Source organism: Chamaea fasciata, unplaced genomic scaffold (genome assembly GCF_029207755.1).
Source record: "Chamaea fasciata isolate MVZ Bird 193981 ecotype frontalis unplaced genomic scaffold, bChaFas1.0.hap1 SCAF_14, whole genome shotgun sequence".
NCBI lineage: Eukaryota > Metazoa > Chordata > Aves > Passeriformes > Sylviidae > Chamaea > Chamaea fasciata.
The window spans coordinates 17,795,599-17,816,220 of NW_027094099.1; the positions used below are offsets into that span (position 1 = coordinate 17,795,599).

General features: G+C 49.7%; 3 protein-coding genes across 4 annotated transcripts; 2 read left to right on the forward strand and 1 right to left on the reverse strand.

Moving 5' to 3' along the window:
* Window positions 1–52: 52 nt before the first annotated feature.
* PDCD7 (programmed cell death 7) lies at window positions 53–4,427 on the forward strand. Its single transcript, XM_066196755.1, has 5 exons — window positions 53–769; window positions 1,859–1,997; window positions 2,320–2,556; window positions 3,146–3,233; window positions 3,605–4,427. Exons 1-5 carry the CDS (start codon window positions 86–88, stop codon window positions 3,720–3,722), a joined length of 1,266 nt encoding a protein of 421 aa, XP_066052852.1. The 5' UTR covers window positions 53–85; the 3' UTR covers window positions 3,723–4,427.
* Window positions 4,428–7,373: 2,946 nt separating this feature from the next.
* Window positions 7,374–16,211, forward strand: UBAP1L (ubiquitin associated protein 1 like). 2 transcript variants are annotated; one of them, XM_066196161.1, is made up of 5 exons: window positions 7,374–8,083; window positions 9,295–10,023; window positions 10,912–11,121; window positions 14,112–14,213; window positions 15,095–16,211. In XM_066196161.1, the coding sequence occupies exons 1-5, from the start codon at window positions 7,883–7,885 to the stop codon at window positions 15,227–15,229; spliced, it is 1,377 nt and encodes a 458-aa protein (XP_066052258.1). In that variant the 5' UTR covers window positions 7,374–7,882; the 3' UTR covers window positions 15,230–16,211. The 2 variants fall into 2 exon arrangements, with proteins under 2 accessions (XP_066052258.1, XP_066052259.1); XM_066196162.1 differs by having other exon boundaries at window positions 7,929–8,083; window positions 9,295–10,029.
* A 2,420-nt stretch (window positions 16,212–18,631) lies between these two features.
* Window positions 18,632–20,478, reverse strand: KBTBD13 (kelch repeat and BTB domain containing 13). The gene has a single exon (XM_066196372.1). It carries the CDS (start codon window positions 20,379–20,381, stop codon window positions 18,999–19,001), a length of 1,383 nt encoding a protein of 460 aa, XP_066052469.1. The 5' UTR covers window positions 20,382–20,478; the 3' UTR covers window positions 18,632–18,998.
* Between the last annotated feature and the right edge of the window lie 144 nt (window positions 20,479–20,622).

Here is a 20,622-nt window from a genome sequence, read left to right on the forward strand (position 1 = left end):
GGCGGGTCCTCCCGGCCGCCAGGCGGCGCTGTGGCGCGGTGCCGAGGCGGGATCATGGCGGCGCGCTGAGGGCCGCGGCGGGATCATGGCGCAGCCGCCGCCGTTCCCCGCCCGCCTCCCGCCGCCCTTCCGCGGCTTCCCGCCGCCCTTTCCCGGCCCCGCCGTCCGCCCCGCGCCCTTCGCGGTGGGGCCGGTGGCACCCCCGCCTTTCTTCTTGCCGCCGCCTGCGGGTGAGGGGGGACCGCGCTTCCCGCCGGGCGTCCCCTACTTAGCGGCGGCCCCAGCGCGGGCAGCGGCCGAGGAGGAGGCGGTGCAGCGGCAGCAGGATGAGCTGTGGCTGTCGCAGTTCCTGGGCCGGCGCCGCGCCGCTGCCCCGCCGCCGCCACCGCCCGCCGCCGCCAGCCCCAGCGGCGCCCGGGCCGTGGCGGTGGCGGCGCTGGGGCGGGTGGCCCGGGTGACCGCGCTCTGCCGGGCCCTGCGGCGCGGCGAGGACGAGGGCGACGAGCCGGGCTGGGCCCGGGCGCGGGAGGAGGCGGAGGCGGTGCTGCAGGAGCTGCGGGAGGTCGTGCGGCCCCTGCGGGAGCCCGGGTACGGCGAGGCGCTGCGCAGGAAGGCCGAGAGGGCGAGGAAGAGGAGGCTGCGCCTGCAGCGGAGGAAGCGTGAAGCCAGAGCGGCCAGGGAGGAGGAGACGGCCCGGGCCGCCGAGAGGGAGGCCAAGATCGACCAGTGGCGGGCTAAGTGCATCCAGGAGGTGGAGGAAAAGAACCGGGTACGGTCCCGAGTGCCTGGTCCTGCCTCTCCCCGGGGTTCCAGGACAGCGCGGTGGAGCAGGGTGACCGGCCGGGAACGGGGTCACGGCGGGTTGTGCCTGCCCCACGCCTGGCTTTGATCCCCGTGCTTCAGTGGGTGCCACTGAGGTGCTGCATGACTTCGGCATACTGAGACACGTGCTGTTTCCAAGGCCTGCAGCCCTGCTTCTTGCTTAGAAGTCTTGGTGGGCATCTCGGTTTTGCCATCCTCATATTCGAGGCCTTGACATGAAATTGGGGTTTAAGTTGTTTCCGAACTCCTGGAGGTTTTCCTCTCTGGCCCCAAGTGTCAGCCTGTCCACGCACCTCACAGATACCCTGTGGTGGTCAGTGCTGTTTCAGTGTCCATCCACCTTGCCTCCTGCTTTCATCCTTCTAAAGCTTGCGGCTTACAAGCTTTTTTGTCTCGTGGGGAAGTAAAACATCTCCAAAATATAACACCTCGAATTAAGCTTGTTAGGAAATGCTGTGGGCACCTTTCTCTTGGTTTTTGGCTAAGGAGCTCCCTTTCTGCTGGTCTGCTGCTGGGATGGTCCAGAGCAGCTGCTGAGGAAGGGTTTGTGGTCAGACTGTGGCAGGTAATGGTCTTTTATTGCAGAACTGTGAAATCGGAATGGTTTCTGTTTATTGTAAAATATTTACCCTAAATTTCTGTGGTTAAAGGCTCTCAGGCTTTCATAATTCATAAATCATCTAGGAAGTGTTCAAAAATGTATGGATGTGGCACTTGAGGACGTGGTTTAGTGGTGAACATGATGGTGGCGCTGGGTTGACAGATGGACTTGATGATCTTTTCCAACCTTAACAATTCCATGATTCTGTGGTTTGGCCCAGATTTATGAGTCCCACAGTATTCTTTTTTGTTTCCTGAAGTCTGTGGTGTTTTAGCCTTTTTTTCATAAAAAGCATGGTTGGCTTGAGTTGTTGCTGTGACTGTGAAGTCACTCTGCTCTCCAGTGCTTTGCTAATCGCTGAAAACACCATTTGATTTCTGTCTTTGAGGGATATTTCACACGTCTCATCTGGGTTTTTTTTCCTTCCTTTCATAGGAACGAGAGCTGAAGGCTGCTGCTGACAGTGTCTTGTCCGAAGTCAGGAAGAAACAAGCAGATACAAAGAGGATGATGGATGTCCTGCGCGGGTTGGAAAAGCTTCGGAAGCTGAGGAAAGAAGCTGCTGCCAGGAAAGGTTCATTACAAGATTGATCCAAACTTTTTAAATTGCACACACAGGAAATAAGATGAGGGTGCCCCGTGCTGACTTGCTAGGTGCAGCTTCAAAAAGCTGTGTCTTCATTGTGGTCTTAATTAAAATAGTAGGTACAAAATGCTGAATTCAGTGGTTGTGTTCCTATGTTTCCAAGCCCTTCCTAGAAGAAGGATTATTCCAGCAAGAATTCCATCTGTTATCAAGGTTAAGCTCATGTTCCTCTGAGATTTTGCCAACTCAAGTCTGGTATCAAACCCCCTTCTGAATCTGAAAATTTAAAATCACTTCTCTTTCTGTTCAGGTGTTTGTCCACCTCCTTCAGCAGATGAAGCATTTGAAAATCAGGTGGAAAGTCTCAAAGCGTTGCTCAAAACTCGCACAGAACTGTATGAAGCTGAGGAAAGAGCATTAAGGGTTATGCTGGAGGGAGAACAGGAAGAGGAAAGGAAGAGGGAAATGGAAAAGAAACAGAAGAAGGAAAGGGAAAAACTACTACAGCAGAAACTGGAAATGGATTCCAAACTGTTTGGGGATCCAGGTAAATTCTGCATCCTCTTCTTAACACTGTTTTTCCACATCACCTCCTCATCTCACAGAATGGATTTGAAATGCAGGCACAGATCTAGTTGAGAAACAAATCATCCACTGGGGTAATTTATGGTCTTGAGAATGGGGGATAAACATTTCATGCCTGTGGTGTAAGAGGAGCTGTTGAGCTCTTCGACATGGGCTGCAGCACATCTCAAGCTGGTTTCATAATGTTTTGCAAGAAGAGGTTGTAGACTAAACAGAATAGATTGAAGACTTCCAGAACCCAGTAGATACTTTAGTCTGGTGCTTGGGTGAGTGTGACTCAGGTAATCCGTAAATATTCAGTGTCCATATGTTCGTCTTTTTTAGATGGTGGAGTCAGGAAGTTTTGCTAGTCTTGGCTTTCCTCTGACTGCTGTGGTATGGACAGGAGATGTGTAACATGTAAACAGTCTTTCATACATTACCTAGGGACCTGATTTCAGATTACAGATAGGCAGTAGCAAGTGATTTTGCAAATTTGGTGCTTCTGGGACTCACTAGAGTGGAAGGTTTTTCTGTATTATTAAACAATTTCTGTGTCTGTGTTTTCACAGCTGAATTCCCACTTGGCCATCTACTGCAGCCTTTTAGAGACTACTACTTACAGGCTGAACATTCTGTAGCAGCTCTAATCCAGATCAGGTAAATCCAAAGAAAGTATTTTATCATCAGAGATGGCAAACACTGTTTTTTGCAATTAAAAATTCAGTGCCCTTTTTGGTTTGTTAGCTTCCAAATATGGTTATGCAATGGATTGTTCTGTTCTTTTCAAGTTTCTTGCTTGAGTCATATCCAACAGATGCCCGTGTGAGGCAGAGTGCACTTCCATGCATAACCATTCCATTAAACACCAGAACATTGAATTTTCACATTTGTCTTTTGAAAAACAAGTTTAAGAGTACAAGTATTGTGGGTTTTGTGTCGATCAGTAACATCTCTGTGGGTGTATAATAAATCTTACCACCAAATTAATGCCAGCTCTCCTCTCAAACAACCCTCTCTCTCTCTTAAAGGCATGAATGGGATCAGTACTTGGTGCCAGCTGACCACCCTGAAGGAAGCTGCATCCCTCCAGGATGGGTTCTCCCGAGTCTCCCCACCAATGACACTTGGGCCACTGCCGTCAGATAATTTAGTAATAAATTATTTCAACGTTGGAAGATCGCATCATTATAATTACGTGTAAATATGAGAGGGTCCAAAGGGGAAGTGTCGTCCTCTCCTTCAGCAGCCAGGTACTGGAATGTCCTTACTGGAACATCTTGAAAAAAAAAAAGTTTAAGAATTGTTTTTGCTGATTGACTGTGCAGGGAGATAGCTGAACAAGCCCAGAGCTGCCAGGCCTCTTGTGGTGTGGAATTACAATCCAGCTGCGAGTTCTTCTTAAATCTCAATCTTAATAAAGGAACATTGCTGATGGTGGTATTTGTGCCAGTATTAACATACTATTTTTAGTGGCTTTTATCTTTATAAAGGATGATGAAACCTTCAGAAATAAAGAAAATTTTTTAAAAAGAAGGGATGTTTAGTAAACATGTTTTTCTTCTTAAATGAAGCATGTCAAGCATCACTGTCAAAATAGTTCCTGTATTTTTGGGTGTAGAGACAAACCTATTACAAGTTTAAACGAATTCTGAAGTACAAACAAGACAGGGTTTTTCAAGGTTGATTAAAGCAGCTGTTGACATTTTACTTTTGTGGACTAAAACTGATACCAAAACATGGAAAAAATTCCCAGTTGTGGTGAAATAGGTCAGACAGCCATGTGAATAAATACAAATTTGATGAATAAGCCTGCTGGAAAAAAAAACCAATAAAATCTGAAGTCTAACCTGCTCTAAGTGTTTTGACTATATAGATATTTTTGTGCAGGGGTATATCACGTCTATAGTATTTGATTAAAAACCACAGCTTTATTTTGTAAGTTGTTTTGGGTTTTGTTTTGTTTTGTTGTTTTTTTGGGGTTTTTTTTGTACAGAACAAAGAAAGAAAAATGGATTTTTTTTTTGTGTTTAAAGCATTTTCATGCCAGGGGAGAGATTTGTTTGAGTACTTTGCATCAAATACGACTCCAGCAAGGAGAGAATTGTTGGGAAAAGGTTTGTGTGAAGGAACTTCTCCCTCCTGCAAGGTGACAGAGGTGACATCTGATGTCAAAGCTTTCCATGTTCTGGACAATTTTCTTGTAACTGTGACAGCCCATATGGATTTGGAGCTTTTCTGTTCTGCACAGATTGCTGTGGCACCTTTCCAGAGCTGCAGTCCTTATTCTTGCTTAGCCCCAATGTGTGAGAATTGAGTTAATCTCTCCAGTGCTTTGCCTCTTTGCGTCACAACAGTGCGTAATTCACGTGTGTCATTGCCTAAATTCAATCCTTGGGCCTTAGGGGTAATGTTAGTAGTGCCCTGGCTGAACCTTTGCACTGGTTTCTGTCAGTAAGAGACACAAACTCGTAGTTCCTGGTAGAACATGAGTGCAGAAGTCTGCAGTTCTTGCTGACCTATAGCACCCCAAAATACAGATTGCCATGAAGTCCTCTGCAAGTGGTGTTCCGATTTGCTCTTCCCTACATCCTCCCATCCCTAGTGTCACTTCCAGCATCTCATTACTCCAGACCTAAAGCTGAGTCAGATCCTGGGGAGTCTTTCCTGATGAAAACTGCACAAGGTCTAATACAAAAATAAAAACAACCGCATAAAACCAAAACAAACCAAACACTTTCAGTTCAGGCAGCTTAGTGACCAGAGGATGCTCTGCTTAAATAATTAGGCTCCTTACCCCATCAGCATGTCTGATGGAACAGGCCAACCACTTAAGCTACGATTATCTTAAAGCTGTACAAGTCAGCTGCTTGTCTGACACTGCAGGAATTTAAAGAGCTGAGCAGTAGATAAGGAGGCAGCAAAGCAGCAGCCCTGTTCTCCCTGCCCTGCGAGGAGAGAGCCCCATGAGTTCATCTGACGGTAAGGACAGCTTCATATTGCTAATAAACATAGGGCTTGAAAATGCCAGGGCAGGATCTACCCTTAGGTATGTTCTGTGTATTTGCTCCTATCTAACGACATCTGCATTAAAATGTTTAATACCTTTAGTGAGGAAGTCGTCAAAGCCACAGATGGGGAGGGATATTTAAAATCTCAACTCATAAAATACATGGATGCAGGATATTAATTGAAAAGGTGTGTGTTCAGACTTGATTACCATTTTTCTGAGTATATTTCCCACTGTTTTTAAGTTTTAAAAACTTAGTGTAGCCCAGAAGAAGAGAGAGGTTGGCTGTGAGTTTCCAAGATTCATTTGTATCTTATTCCTCCCCTGGCCCTGGTGCAGTTTGGGTTTCTCCCGCTGTTTAGGCACATCCTGATGTGAACTGGTTTGTGCACTGGCTGGTGTCTGCGATGTGGAAGTGGGCAGGGCTGGTGTGGAGAACATGAGATCAGAACCCCTGCAGGAAGAGTTCCCTCCTGGTGGGAGTTGGTGTTTATTGACTGACCCTCTTACCCTTTTCTAGTAGCATTTTTGTTGTGATTGCTCCTGCCCCAAAGTACTTCTTGTTTTCTAAACTGTGGTTTTGGGAATTAACACTTGTGTGAGCCTCTCTTAAAGCACAGTATTTACGCAGTGAAATACAGCGAGGTACAGTACCATCACCTCCTCATGTTTTCTTCATCAGACACACTCACTACCCATCACCATCCCTAAAAGTATAATTTGAACCCGAGTGGAGCCATTCTGGGTAACAGATCCTGAGACTCCTCAGCATCCTGGGATTTCGGGAAGGGCCAGTTTAGAGCCCGAGCTGCAGGGAAGGTCGGTCCCCCTTGCATGCTGGAGCTGCTTAAGGAGCAGCAGAAAGCTGAGGGAAGGTGGCTTTGCTTACAGATGTTTTCAGGCGTCACCTTAGTCAGTGCTGACGTGGATTGTCCCTTAGGCTGAGCGCTCTTAAGCTGAGCAGATGGCCTGGCTCCATGTGGGATCCCAACACGTTGCCTGTGTCGCATGTTAGTGGCAGGACATGTGCAGGAGCGCAAAGCTCGTTAGGGGCTCCGCCTGTGCAGGGGCATTAAAGGCTCCTGGTGTAAGCAGGCAAAGTGACAACCCTGTTGTCATTCTGGTATGACCGGCTGAGTTTCACCAAGTGATTGTGCACATTGATTGTGTATGTCACTCTCTGTGCCCTGGAAGCTCTTTGTGAATCCTTTGCCAAGACAGGAAACTACCCTGAACCCCATCTCCCATTACAGACTCCTATTTTTGCTTTAAACAGGCAGTTTTGTCATCCTTGTGTATATTCTTCTGCATGTTTCCTTTTAGTGGAATGTTTATCCTTGTTGTCATAGAAGCTGTTTGTTTTTAAAGGCAAAAAATAATTGGGAAAAGCACTTAGGGATGTCACATACATATTTACTGTGTGACCTGAGGATGAGTGCTGAGGACTTTGGGATGATTAGGCACATGCTGCCAGTACCAGAACTCGGTGGAAGACTGGCTACCAGCTCCTAACAGTTTATAATCTATAAAAGAAGTGATTTTACACACTGTCATCGCAGGGAAGCTGAAAGCTCAAGGCTTCATGCAGCAAGTAATGGCTTTTTAGTAAATTGAGACATTTACAGAGACCTGATGGAGACACTTGGAGTAATATTTTCCCTGACAGCATTCCCCATTCACCAGCTATTTTTCTCTCCCCTGCAATTCCTGACCTAAAACCATCACCACACTTAAAATGAATGCATGGTTCTTAAAAGCTAATCTTAAAAATGGCTTGACATCCTCCTGATTCCCAAGCTTGACTGATGCACCAGGCCCCTTGCCTGGCTCCCAGTAAGCTGCTGCAGTGCCCAAGGGAATGCCCTCACCCCAGCTCCCTCAGGATGCTCTCTGTGATGGCTTAGCAGCACGAGGCTGTGTGCATGAGCTCTGTCACCACAGGCTGTACAGACAGGGGAGATCTGCAAGGTGTCCTCCTTGGCTGTGCTCTCTCCCTCTTTAACTGGAAAAAGTGCTCAGTCCCCAGCCTGGGGAAGGGAGTGTGCAATGGCACCAGAGGGAGAGGGAGAGACAGGAGGGATGGGAAGCAGCAGGGCAAGCATGGAGGAGAAAAATGCTCAGGATCTCTGCCAAAGGAAGCCATAAGCTTGGTCAAGTCCTGCTGGCTCAAGCTGAGAATAGCAAAGGTTAGTTCAGACAAAACTTCCTGGTGTCAGTAATTAAGATTTTCCCAATCTGTTTTAACCCAGCTAGCACTTGAAACAGCTCATCTTTCTCTCCTTTCGGCCAACTTAAAGAGATGCTAGTTCTCCTCCCTCTTACAGTTTCTGTTTCCCTTCCTCCAGCAGCAAGAAATCAGGGAGCAGCAATGAACTGCCTGGATGAAGTTCCCTTCCGGATGGCCGTGAGCCTCAATGGGGACTCAGAGGGGGAAATCCCTTTAGTCACTGCCCCAGACATTGAGCTCCCTGACTGCACTGACATCCTCATGAGCACCATGGTGAGTCCACAGTCGGGTCACTGCTGGGGGATGCTCAAAGGGATGTCAGCAGTGTTCTCATGAAAGAAGGGAAACCTCCTAACGAATCTCCTCTTCACTGGCTGGTTTGCAGCAGTATTGGGAGGAGGTGAGGATGGCTTGTGGTGTGTGGCAGTGATGATGGGGTTGGTTTGGGGTTGCTTTCTAAAAAATCCTTTCCAAGCAGGAGGGTTAAGTTTTTCTGGGATAGGAGGACAAATTTCAGACTCTGCTCTGGGGTTGTTTTCTACTTTGGAGTTATCACTTTCTCATTTATTAATAATATTTCTTAAATATTTACCAATGAACCTACCAGCTGCAAGCCGGCAATACTACCTGTGCTGGAAACATAGATAGTGTTTATATACACATATATACACACCCCACGTTTCTCCCTATTTGGGGATGTTTTGATGTTCCCCTCTGAGGCCAAGCCATTGTGCTGCTGGTCCTTATGGAGGGATGTGAGGGTGTTTTCCTCAGTGAGGCTGATTTGGGTCCACAGCTGACCCAAGTGGCAGGAACAGTAAAAACAGCATTCCTGGGCTGTGAATGTACTTGCCTGCCTGTCAGGAGGAGACCTTGTTTGGAGAGCTCTGGGACGGGCAAGGCTTGTTTGTTCCAGGAAAACCCTCAGATTTCAGTCACAAACACACTTATATTTTAAGCTGAACTATGTGGAAATGACAACTCTGTTTGGGGACCAGCCGAGACCCTGGCGCCACTAGAGAATCCCATGGCTGGTTCTGCTTCTGCTCGAGGTGGCATCTCCCCTCTTGGTGGCTTAGGAGCCCCTGAAGTGGCTTTGCCAAGTGCTGCTAATGAGGGTCACTGCTGGATGTGGTGCCTGTCTGCAGCTGCCTAAAATTGGGATGTCTGCACACTCCTGCTTTGCACAGTCAAAACGACCCAAACACCTTCAAGCATAAAACACTTTTCCAAAAGAATTGTAGGTGCAACTCACAATAGTAATGACTTCACAGGTAGACTGTTTTCAAGTATAAATTTGGGGATTCCCTATAGAGATCAGGCTGGCACTGCCCAATCCTACAGCCAGCCCTAATGCTCAGGGAAATAGGAGCTGACAGGGGAAGACTGCAGCCCTTAAAACCCCTCGTGGAGTGCACGGTTTGCTCCGTGCCACGTGGTCTGGTTTCACATGTCCTCACCAGCTGCCTCTCGCTCTTCCGCAGCACGACTTCTCGCTGGAAAGGAAAGTGCTGTACTGGGTGGAGGTGGCCTCTCAGCAGCAAACCTCCCGCCATCGAGTCACCTCCGAAGTCGTCCCCACGGCTCCCCCGTGCTGGCTGCTGCTGGTGGACGCCGGGGACAGCTACGGCGGGCGGGGTCGGGACGGGGCGGTGCGGCGCTCCATCAGCCTGAGCGCTGCCGACGGCTCCTACGGGCACAGCAAGGGCAGGGCGGTGCTGTCCGACACTGAGAGCGACACCTGGCACTCGGAGGAGGGTGAGTACTCGGATGATGAGTACTCCTCAACCTCCTGGGAAGAGAATGACAGGGATGAAACACTGCTCTCCAGGAGGAGAAGCTCTGCGAGAAGTGTGTCTTCGCGGGGCTTTTACCAGACCCGACCAAAGACATCGCCCTGCTTGCTGGAGCCCTCGCCAGAGAACGGTGTCCACAGCCCAGCCAGCCCAGACCCCAGCAAGCAGAGAAGATCCACGGTGATATTTAACAACATGAAGAATGAGCTGGAAGCTGCCAGGAGGAAGCTGGCTGCTTTGGTGCATCCTTTGAACAGAGCTGCCACTGGGATCCCGATGCCACGGCTGCTCCCCCAGTGCCCCGGCACCAACCGCAGCGTCAAGTACGGGCCAGATCCGGACGTGTCCCAGCAGGGGACAGTTGTACCAAGTCCTCCAGCCACGCCCATCCCTCCCGTCAAGCAGCACAAACCCACGGTACCGGTGAGAAGCTTACTTTGGTGCGCTTTGTTCATTGCTGAGAGAGGAGGGAGTCTTATTTGGTGGGGGCTGGCCAGCAAAAAAGAAACGAAATAGGGCTTTGGAAACACTGAACCCATGAGGAATTGCTGAAGTTTTCACAGGAAGTGAAGAAAGGGTTTGATTTCTTCACTGAGGTTGAAAGAAGGTTTCTGGGTGCACATTTACTTGCTCTGTCCTAAACATCCGTGTTTTCCCCAAGCAGGGTCTAATCTGATTTTCAGTTGAAGCACTAAAAAAGAGTGAAATATGGGAGGGTTGTCCTCTTTTTGCCACAATATCCCATTCTAACAGAAATAAGAGGGGTTTATAGGGAAATGTCCCTTTACACTCATTATGTCTTTTCTAGGAAACTTTGTGGAGTTCATAGTCCTACTAGAAATACAGATAATTTAGTGATAGAGACTGTGATGTGAAAGGATGGAGTAAATAATACTCTGTCACCTTAAATCTGAAATGCGCCCTGCTTTTAAGAAATTCTAATCCAGCTGCTTGAGAGATTTAGAAGATGAATTACTGAAAACCTGCAATAAAACCATCAGACAAATGAATGACCAGGTTATTTATACGTAGTTGCACTTGACATGGAGTAATTAAGGAAAGATTAAATGCCCATGAGTATTTGTACAACACCCACCCTGAGCACCTTCTCTGACCTGTACCTATTGCTGAGCCTGGATTTAATTAAGTCCAGTCTCATTTGATGCCCATTTGATGTTCCTTGTACGGGAATTTTCCTCTTCTGGAGAGAGCAAGGTAACCACCAGCATTCAGAAGCATTGCCTCAGCCTGGGTTGTTTCACCTCATTCCTGGAGCAATAAGACCATCTGTTTTTTTCCCTGCAGTCCCTCAGCCCCTACACTTGCCTCCCCCCTGCCTGCACACCTGGACGACCTCTCAGCTGCCACAGGTCCCAGCCGGATTCCTCTGCTGACCTGCTCTCTGCACTGAGCCAAGAGGAGCGAGACCTCATCGAGCCCGTCATAGCCCTGGGCTACCCCACCCAGAAAGCCATCCTCACCCTCCAGAAGACAGGAAGGCAAAGCTTAAGTCAGGTCGGTGGAGCTGCCACAGTAGTGTGAGAAACTTTTGGTAAAGGAAAACTTGATTTTCATGGAGAAAGGAATGGCTGTCTTCTTTGGGGTAGATTTTTGATGGTCTTGCCTTTCCACTTTGGTGTCAGACCACAGCTGACAGGATTTTCCATGAGATTACACTTTTGCTCTAATAAAATGGCAATGAGTCGCCCTCAGCTTTTCAGCGCATTATCATGGCTGGCTTTGTTATCTGTTCAATCTATTGTGTGAAGCTTCATGTCCTTTTGAGGTACAAATTTTGCCCCCATATATGGAAAATTTTTGCACATCATTTTTCCCAGCTGTTGGATTCATGTGATTATTGCCATGGCTCATCCTGTCAGAGTGGGACTGTAGGAATACCTTGGAGATTTGGTTGGGCGCTCTCCAAGACACAAATTCCCTGTGTTGGAGTAAGCAGGGAACCCATGCAAACATTGCAGTGGAGTCCCAGAGCTCTTTTCCTGAGGAACCCTCTATAATGACCTGAAATTTATTGAAAATACTTAACATTCAGCCTCTTCCTACCCCTGGTATGTGAGTACCTCCCTGCCTGCTGTGCTGCATCCTCATTCCCAATGTCTCTGTTTGTCCAGATGATAGTCAGAGATGTCCAGGTAGGCTCAGAACATCCATGACATGAGGGAGGCTGCTGGCTCTGACTCCCTTGACCAACTTGGGGCTGGACCTGCCCATCCCAGCAGAGCATTTCAGGGCTAAATTATCCAAGTAGTTCTTGCAGAGGGAGAAGGGTCTTAATCACAGCTGAGCAAGAGGGATATCCATGGGGCTGTCAAGCCAGGGAGCAGGAGCAGATCCTGGCAGGGTATGAGCAGGCAGAGCACGGAGCAGCTGCTGCCAGCTGCCAGTCTCCTTCCCATTCCCCTGGGAGCTGCCTCTGCTGCTGGGCCAGCTCTCACTCGCCTGGGAGCTGCTCTGTGGCTGAGTCATCCGCAGCTTCCGGCTCCCTCCATACTCACCCAGGCTGGACCAGCTCCCCAGAGCTCTCTGGAGTTTCAGGAGAGCTGATGTGGGAAGCTTAACGTCCTCAATCCACAGAGGTTTCATCTAGGCACAGAGAGATGGGCAGAGCCCAGCCCACATTGTTTCATACAGCTATGCGAGGGTGTCTTGTAGCAGCTGCTGGCTTCAAAATGAAGAAACAGTGCATCTTATTAAGGGTGGAAATGGGTACAGCCTGCTCCCTTCTGTATAAACACCAGGACTCCCACTCCCTTGGAGAAGAGATTACTGCACCAAAAGACAAGGTCTGGCTTCTATCCCATGCCTTCTTCACAGCAGTTCCCATCTTTCCCATTTATGCCCAATGTAGTCAAGATAAAGCCTGACCCTTCATGCATCATTTACAAGTACCAAACTAACAAATTAGTCTAAATCTTCCTGGAAAATATGTTCCAGCTGAAGTTAAAAAGAAGACCTGTGCTCTTTATTGCTTGCTGGTCATACCTGAGGTTTCGATGTGTGACGATGACTACTTCAACTGTGAGGATTGATGGAAGTACCAGATGGTAGCCAAAAATTGCTCAATTTCCTTGCAGTGTCAAGTGAAACTGGCAGAGCCCACCCTAGTAGAGAAGGCAAGGTCTTCTGTAGCCTTCTTTAGAAGCAACGCTTTCCAAATTTTGGTGGAAGAACTTCTCTGAAAGGCTCAAGCCGGATTAGTTGCCCCAGCGTGCCAGAGGTTCATCATGTAGGATGTCGTGGCCAAAAAGGCACCACTGCATTTTGATTAATGATCATTGATCAACTCAAAATGCATCATCGATCATGTCTCGTGTGAGCTGAGACATGACAAAGGCTGCAGCTGGTCAGTGTTAAAAAAACTCTTCTTGTTAAGTCTTGAGGAGATAGATATAGAGATATAGAGATATAGAGATATAGAGAGACATTTTGAGATGTATAGATATATTTTTAGTGATAAAAAATGTTGAGTTGACAAAGGCACTGATTTCATGCTGGGCTTGACCAGGCTGCCAGGACTATCTGTGTTGTGCTCTGGGTGAGTGGCTGTTCTACCACAACAGGGGAAGAAAATACAGCAGTGAGCTGGGGTTGTCATTAGCCTGGTAACAAGGGAAATAACATGAGGTGAGGAATGCCAATGACTAGTGACTGGCTCCTTTCTGAGTTACTGGGCTCCTTAAGGCTGACTTTTCTGAAAACCCCTACTCGACTGTTCAGCCAAAAGAGATCAACTCAGTGTTTGAGAGAGTTTTTTGTCATTTTCTTATGTTTTATGGCCTTTCACTGAGTCCTTCTCCTTGTCTATGGCAGTGCTGGGGAGGATGGAGGTCTGTGTGCTGGTGAATCTGGGGAGAAATTAATCAGCTTCTCCTTGGATGAAGAAGCTTTGGAGAGACCTGTGGGATGTCTTTATTCCCCCTGCTATTGTATAGTGCATTTATTATTGCCTGTCCCGTATGTTTTTGGACAGTGAGTGATTCTCGCGGTATTTAAAAGATGCTGCTGGGAATTGTGCTGTCAGCACTCCAAGAACAACGAGGAAAGCCAAAAATAACTGTTTACTTTCAGTAATGACAGCACACAGGTCTCCCCTGGGGTGGGTTTTGCACTTGGACCCTGGATCAAACCCACGGGTGCTTGAACCCCAGTGCATCAAAGGGATGCGGGGTCAGCTGAGCGAAGTCATCCCACCAGGACAGGCTCTGCATCTCACATGATCACATGTTTGGTTTCTTCCTCGTCCTCCCTCCACCTTGTTCCCATTCCCACCCTGGGAGGGTGAAGGGAGACCAAGATGTTGTCTCCCACTGGGAATCCTGCAGACAGGCCGACCACCCTGGCAGAGCATTGGATGGGAACTGGCGAGATGGGGGTGGCTCATGTACCCCCCGTGGTGGGTCCCTGGGAGGTGGCAAGGGGGCTCCTGACTGGCCTTGCTCCCCATGCCTGCAAGGCTGGATTAACCTGTCTGTCTTCCTCTGCAGTTCCTGAGCTACCTGAGTGCCTGTGATCGGCTGCTGAAGCAGGGCTATGAGGAAGGGCAGGTGGAGGAAGCCATGGAAATGTTCCAGTACTCTGAGAAAAAGGTCAGGATGGGATGGCATAGCCCAGCCCTTTGTGCTGTGTCCTCCAGGCTCTCTTTTTCAGTGGGATGCACGCTTTCCTCTCCTCCAGAGGCCCTCCTGCAGCCTCATGGAGGGCCAGACCTCTCGGGCAGTGTCACCATAAGGACCCCTGGGGGAGAACACCTGCTTCTTCTCTCTTCTCTGCCCTTCTTCTCCCCCTGTTGTATGGCACAATGCTCACTCAGCCCCGCACAGGGAATCCCATACTGAGCCCACCAGCACTCACGTTCTCTCCTGCCCTGCCAGCTCTCCCTTCTACCCCCAGGGAGGAGAACCATGGAGAACTGGGCATTTGTCTCCATCAGTCTCCCCCTGGGTGTAATGAAGAGCCTGGGGAGGTAGAGCTGCATGAAATCCAGGCTGGCAGCATTTGCCAGGATGCCAGTGCTGTAGGATTGCCTTGTCACCACTCCTTAGGGCAGTGGCAGTGGGAGGGCACCTTGGTCTCAGTGTCAGGGAAGGGTTTATTTATTAAGGACACAGCTCTGGGTGATGTTGTGGTGCTGAGGCCCAGCCTGAGCAAAGGGAGGGAGCCGGACAAATGAATTCCAGCTGTGCTCACTGCCATTCCCTGCTCTCTTCATAATGCAGGCAAACACTGCATGGAATTGATATAAATGTTAAAAGGATAGTGAAGCTAGAGGCTGACTTTATGAAATATTTCCTATTTAAGAAGTTTCAATGCTACCAGGGATATGTGTGGTGTGCCCTCTATCTGCTGTCTTGGTGGTACAACCCAGCCAGATCTTCTGCAGCCTTGTCCCACAGCACTGCTTTTGCTGCAATCACACGATATATCCATCCATGATAACATCATTCTTCTCTCCTCCTTCTTCCTCCAGGCAGCTGAATTCTTGCATCTGTTGGCTCAGTTTAATGATATGGGCTTCCAGCAAAATGAAATCAAAGAAGTTCTTTTGCTTTGTGGGAATCAGAGAGAGAGGGCTCTGGAAGAGCTCGTGATGAAAACCCACTGAGCAGCATCCTGGAGCAGTCATAGCTTCCCCTCTCCACCAGACTAGAAGGACTCAGGAGATTCTGTTGCTTCATCCCCACCCCTGGAAGCACCAGACACACAACTTCACAGCTCTGCCTTGGTGTCTCATTTTATGGAGATCGATCATAAGAGTGTTTGTCATTCAGGCACCGACTGCATAGCAGGAATGTTTATCTCCTCACCCACACATCCCCACCCTTGATCATCTCAGCTGTTCAGATCAGATGAAAGAAGATCCAAACTGCCTTCGGCTTAGATTTTTGCAAAACCCAAACCAAACCAGTGTTCTCCCTCCACCTGGGGTTATGGGTGTCATGTTTTCAGCTGCAATCAAATGGGGATTCTTAAAAGATTATATAAATCAACAGAAGAAATTGTTTTCCTAAAATCTGAAGGCTCCTGCAGGAACATGTGTTGGTCCTGGCTTGGGAAGAGTCTCAGCTGACTTAGTCATGGTTGAATATTGTAATTGAAATCTACTTTGATGGCATTAGCTTCTTTTAAACCAGAAATGTGAGGAAAATACACAGTTCCATGTGGGTAAGGAAAGAAAGAAAACAAGCTGCCCTTGTTCTGAAATACATGAGGTTTATCCAGTGCAATAAAAAATGGTGGAGGCAAAGGTTTGTCCTCAGGCAACTTCATGAAATCAGAACGGAGAGATGGGCAACTGCTCACTGCCCTCATGCTCTGCCCAAAACAGGAAAATTCAGGGGATGCTTCCCTAAACTCTGAAGACAGAGGCTCTAAATGGAGTGAAACATGAATGTCAGCATCTGGAACATCTGGACACCCAAGGGAATTTCTGTATGTAGCTGAAGGACAGAGAATGGGAGATTCAGATCACTGTGCAGGATGTGTGTCTTGGCTTGGCAGTGGAACAGTGGGCAGTGTTTTCACATGAAGTATGTTATTTTCCTGTGAATTAGATACAGATGTAATTTCTTTGAGTAAAGATGCTTGGGGGCGTTCTTCTGCAACGTGTTTGTCTTCTTCTGTCAGGATGCCAACTGGCACAACCCAGCAGAGAAAATCCTTAGTTGTATTAGTACCATTTTCCATTGTGCCCTTCCCAACAATCTCCCAGCGCAATGTGCTGCCATCAAGGTAAAACAGTATGTCCCTTCTCCCTGGATCTCCAGGTGGGTGCCAGACAACAACAGGCAGGTACAGCTCTCCATGGCTGCCTTCATTCTTGCCTGGATGCAACAAGGAAATTTGGCATCCAGGTTTTGGGAGATTTGACCCATCCATCCCCAGGGATGTTTTATTCCTGCTTTTCTGTAATGGCACTGAAATGCAGGATGTGGCACCCTGTATGTCCTAGGGAGATGTTCCTGGGGAGCTCACAGGCTCTTCTTAGAACTCCCAGCCCTGTTTTTCCTCCTGCTTTCCCTTGGTTATACAAGCTTTTATTTTTGATACGGCCCTTATAAGGTAAGTCCATCTACAGACAGCTTTTCCTTACATTCCCCCTTGCCAAGATGATGTCACCTTAAAAAGGAGACTTGCAAGAGGTTAAACTGTGGTTAGGCAGATCGTGTCGCCTCCAGCTGTGATCTTTGGAGGAGTGAACGCCGTGAAGACGGAAAGGGGAAGATAAAGGTGCTGTGCTGGGGCCAGTGGTGCTGAATTCTGGTGGAACAAGGCACACTGGGGCAGCGTTGTGCCAGCTGATTGTGCAAAGGCGAGCAGCTTCTCACTCTCCTTAGTGGTTTGCTTGGTCCTGGATCTTGGATCCTTCCTTGCAGAGGTAAGAAATGTATCCTTTTTCCTCCCTTTACACCTAAAATTATCTTGTGTTACTTTCTGGATCACAGTCCGGATTGATGGATGCAACAAATGGCTCCTGGGAGCATCCATGCCATACTCAGCTGCCTGCCAAGACTCACACCTTGCCTCAAGTGCTACACCTAAAACATTTTGCATTTTGTTGACAAAATAACTTTGTAAACCCCCGAACTGTCAAGAAACAGCATGTGCAAGTGGGGAGGAGGTTGTGGCACTTGATATCGGAGCTGGAAGGAAGGGGTGAGCCTGCCAAGTTCTGTGATCCAGGGTTGGCTAAAGGAGCCCAACATAAATATTTTAGTAACAGAATTATTTTAACTTCATTTTAATGGATGTTTAAGCTGTTTGTTCAACTTAAAATTGTTTTAAAGCAACGTTTTTCCATGTGCTGCTCTCAAGAGAAGACAACGTGAAATGTTAATTGGCCTTGTCTGGGAAGGGGAAAATGATTTGATTTGATTTGATTTGATGGGTTGCTGTAACATTGCACCTGGGGACTGCAATGGTGCTCAGCTCACAATGCCCACAGTGCAGAGCGGGGACAAGTCTGTCAGTGTCCCCTGCCTCCTCCGTGCCACCACCAGACCTGCAGCTCCACCGGCAGCGGTCTCCTCACGGGTGACATCGGGGTGGTGGCCTGGCCCAGTGGCAGAGAGCAAATGGGGACAAGACGCATCCAGTGGTTTTCCATCTGGCTATGGGTGCAAGCTGGGGTTTTCTGGTTTGTTTTGGTTTGCAGTTGCATTGAGTGGGTTTATTCTCAAATGCGGGAACTGTTTTGAAAATGCTGAGAACTTGGCGGGGATCAGCAGTGGAGGTATTTGAGGCATCCCAGCTGGTATCCCTTCCGCTCTCTCCCAGCCTGGACAGCACAGGCAGCCCAAAGCCTGCCCCATGGAGGGGAAACCAGCTGAGCCAGGGTCTGGGTTTGCTGCTGCCCTGGTCCCTGTGGTCACAAAGGGGAGCTCAGTGCTGCCCAGCTATCTCCAGAGCTGATATTGAGGGCTGTGAACCCTCAACACCAGGTGGTGGCATCTAATGTGAACAGCTCCTCTGGCTGTGGAGCTCTGCAAGCCTGGTATCACCATGCAATGGCTCCCTCCCCCTCATTCCCTTGTGGCACTCTCTGTACTTCCAAGCTTTGCCATGTCCTCAAAAGACCCTGACTTGGCTCAAGCATGTCTCTGGTGAGAGCCAGCACTTGCCACCCCGTTGGGTCTGTGCTGGGGCCTGGGGGGGTGGTGGTTGATGGTTCCCAGGTCCCAGAAAACCCTTGGCACATGAAGCACCTGATGCCCAGGAGCTGCTTTCCTTCACTCCCCATCTCCCCTCCTCCTGCCAGGACCCCGCTGCAGCCACAGAGAATTCCCAGGGGAGTGTGGGGCTTTGTGGGAACTGCACTCCCACGTAAGGCTCTGAAACTGAGCCGCAGCTGAAAAAGCATTCGGGAGCAGAAGTGAGTCCTGACATAGATCCCTGTTAGGAGGTATTTTCCTTCACAAGCACGGGAGAAAAAAAAAAACCAAACCCCAGACTAATAAAATACACAGTAATGAGAAGCTTTTCTATAGCTTTCCTTTTAATTCCAGCATGTAATGAATAATTTCCCATCAAGGCAGAGAGGAGATGGAATGCTGCACACCCTCAGAGTGCAGTCAGAATAAATAAATCCCATGTTTGCATATCTGTGGTATCTGTCCTCTGCAGAAGCCACAATGTCCTGCACACAGCTGGCTTGTGAGCTCATGGCTGACAGGACTTTGTGCCCATGCAGGGCAGGAAGAGGCATACAGCAGCTGCCCTTCTCCTCTGGCAGTGTCTAATGTCACTGCCAAGGTCCAGCACAATGCAACCCTGGAACTGAGCACACCTCTGGGGAGGAGGAGAAGAGCCCCGGGGAGCAATGAGTGCAGAGCTGAGGCCATGTGCCAGGAGAGCATCCTCACATGGGGGACCAGCTATGTCGCGATGTCATGGTCACGTCTTGGCAGCCGCAGGAGGAAGGTCTGCAGGGAGCCGCTGCGTGGAAAACCTGCCCGCTCCTTCTTCTGCTTCCAGGTCTCCTCTTCCACGGAGTAGAGGAGCGTCAGCATCTTGTTGACGGTGTAGATGGTGTCACCCCTGACGACAGCGGTGAAGAGAGCTCCCTTGCTGTTCATGAACTGCCCGGGCAGGGCGCTCCACTGCCGGGACGTCAGGTTGAAGCAGTCGATGACACAACGCAAGAAGTCGTCGTAGGGGCCGTTGCGCATGACGTAGAGGTTGTCACGATGGGCCACCATGCAGTGCCCGTAGCTCTGGTGCCGCTTGAGCTCGGTGACGGGAAGCCACGCGTCTTGCTGGGTTTCATACTCGTAGATGACGGTGGTGTCCAGGGGCTGCCACAAGCAAACGAAGATCTGCCCCAAGGCTTGGGCACAGGGCGCTGCCGTGCTTGGTTGAGGCAGGTCAGAGATGAATGTCCAGGTGCTGGAGGCAAGGTCGTACCTCTCCACGGACTTGAGCGAGATCTTCTCGTACTCGCCGCCGATGGCGTAGAGGTAGCCCTCGTGGCCCACCAGCCTGACATCATAGCGCAGCTGGTGAGGGCTGGGGAACTCGCTCCAGGTGTTGGCATCAGCATCGTAGCAGAAGCTGCTCTCCACCACCTGCTTGTTGGCCCCGTAGACGCCACCCACGATGTAGATCTTATTATCCATGGTTGCCATGCCGGCTAGGAATGTGCTGGCACTCAGCGGAAGGCAGGAGAGGGTCCTCCATGTGTTGGTCTCCTCGTCCAGATAGCAGATGGTCCTGGAGAGGTCCTCTAAGAACTCAAAGGTGGGTGTGTGGGCTCCCACTGCCACAAAGGTGCTGGGTAGGAGGGCTTCCACATAGGCCAGCAGGTCATCGGAGAGGCAGTCCAGGTACTCCTCCAGCTCAGCGTAGCTGTCCCTGATGTAGAGTGCGGCGCAGTGGAAGAGATCCAGAAGGCCGAATATGGCAGCGGCTTGGTACAGCAGGATGCAGTTGTCAGAGTTGATGGAGTGGATCAAGTACTTGGCCAAGGGCTTCACCTGCAGGAAGGCAGCACATTCCACTGCCTGGAAGGTCTCCTCGCTGCCAAGGATGGGCCTCTCGCCTGCCAGCACGCGCAGCATGGCAAGGAACCCGGCCGCGCTCAGCTCCCCCAGCCCGATCTCCTCCTGCGTGCTCTCCCTCATGCCCGAGCGGAAGAGGGCACGGAAGTACTCACTGCTCTCCACCAGCAAGGTCTTCTCCACCGAGAATGACTGCTCCTCCACCCGGATACGCACCCGCTCCGGGGGCCCTGCCTGGAAACCTTCCTCCTCTGGAGTCATCCTCACCCAGGATCTCAGCAGCTCTCAGGGGTGGGGGACCACCCGATGCCCCTCCGTGCCCCGGCACAGCGCCCTCCGGCCTTCTCCAGCCTTTGATGCCGTTGCTGCACTGCCTGGAGGCCTTGTAATATAAATACCTTGGGCTAAAGATAGCTGAGCTCGTGACCGGGGCCCTTCAAAGGCATCCGCCAGGCTCAGCTGCCCCCCCAAATTCAGGCAGGGTTCCAGCGTCACCAGCCGG

What these genes read in the sequence shown, in the direction of transcription:
- PDCD7 (XM_066196755.1), top strand. Translation starts at nt 86, where the DNA reads ATGGCGCAGCCGCCGCCGTTCCCCGCCCGCCTCCCGCCGCCCTTCCGC. An exon ending in AGAAGCTGCTGCCAGGAAAG is followed by an intron (nt 1,998 to 2,319) that starts GTTCATTACAAG and finishes CTTTCTGTTCAG; the next exon opens with GTGTTTGTCCACCTCCTTCA. An exon ending in CAAACTGTTTGGGGATCCAG is followed by an intron (nt 2,557 to 3,145) that starts GTAAATTCTGCA and finishes GTGTTTTCACAG; the next exon opens with CTGAATTCCCACTTGGCCAT.
- UBAP1L (XM_066196161.1), top strand. Translation starts at nt 7,883, where the DNA reads ATGCTAGTTCTCCTCCCTCTTACAGTTTCTGTTTCCCTTCCTCCAGCA. An exon ending in ACATCCTCATGAGCACCATG is followed by an intron (nt 8,084 to 9,294) that starts GTGAGTCCACAG and finishes GCTCTTCCGCAG; the next exon opens with CACGACTTCTCGCTGGAAAG. An exon ending in GAAGGCAAAGCTTAAGTCAG is followed by an intron (nt 11,122 to 14,111) that starts GTCGGTGGAGCT and finishes CTTCCTCTGCAG; the next exon opens with TTCCTGAGCTACCTGAGTGC.
- KBTBD13 (XM_066196372.1), bottom strand. Translation starts at nt 20,381, where the DNA reads ATGACTCCAGAGGAGGAAGGTTTCCAGGCAGGGCCCCCGGAGCGGGTG.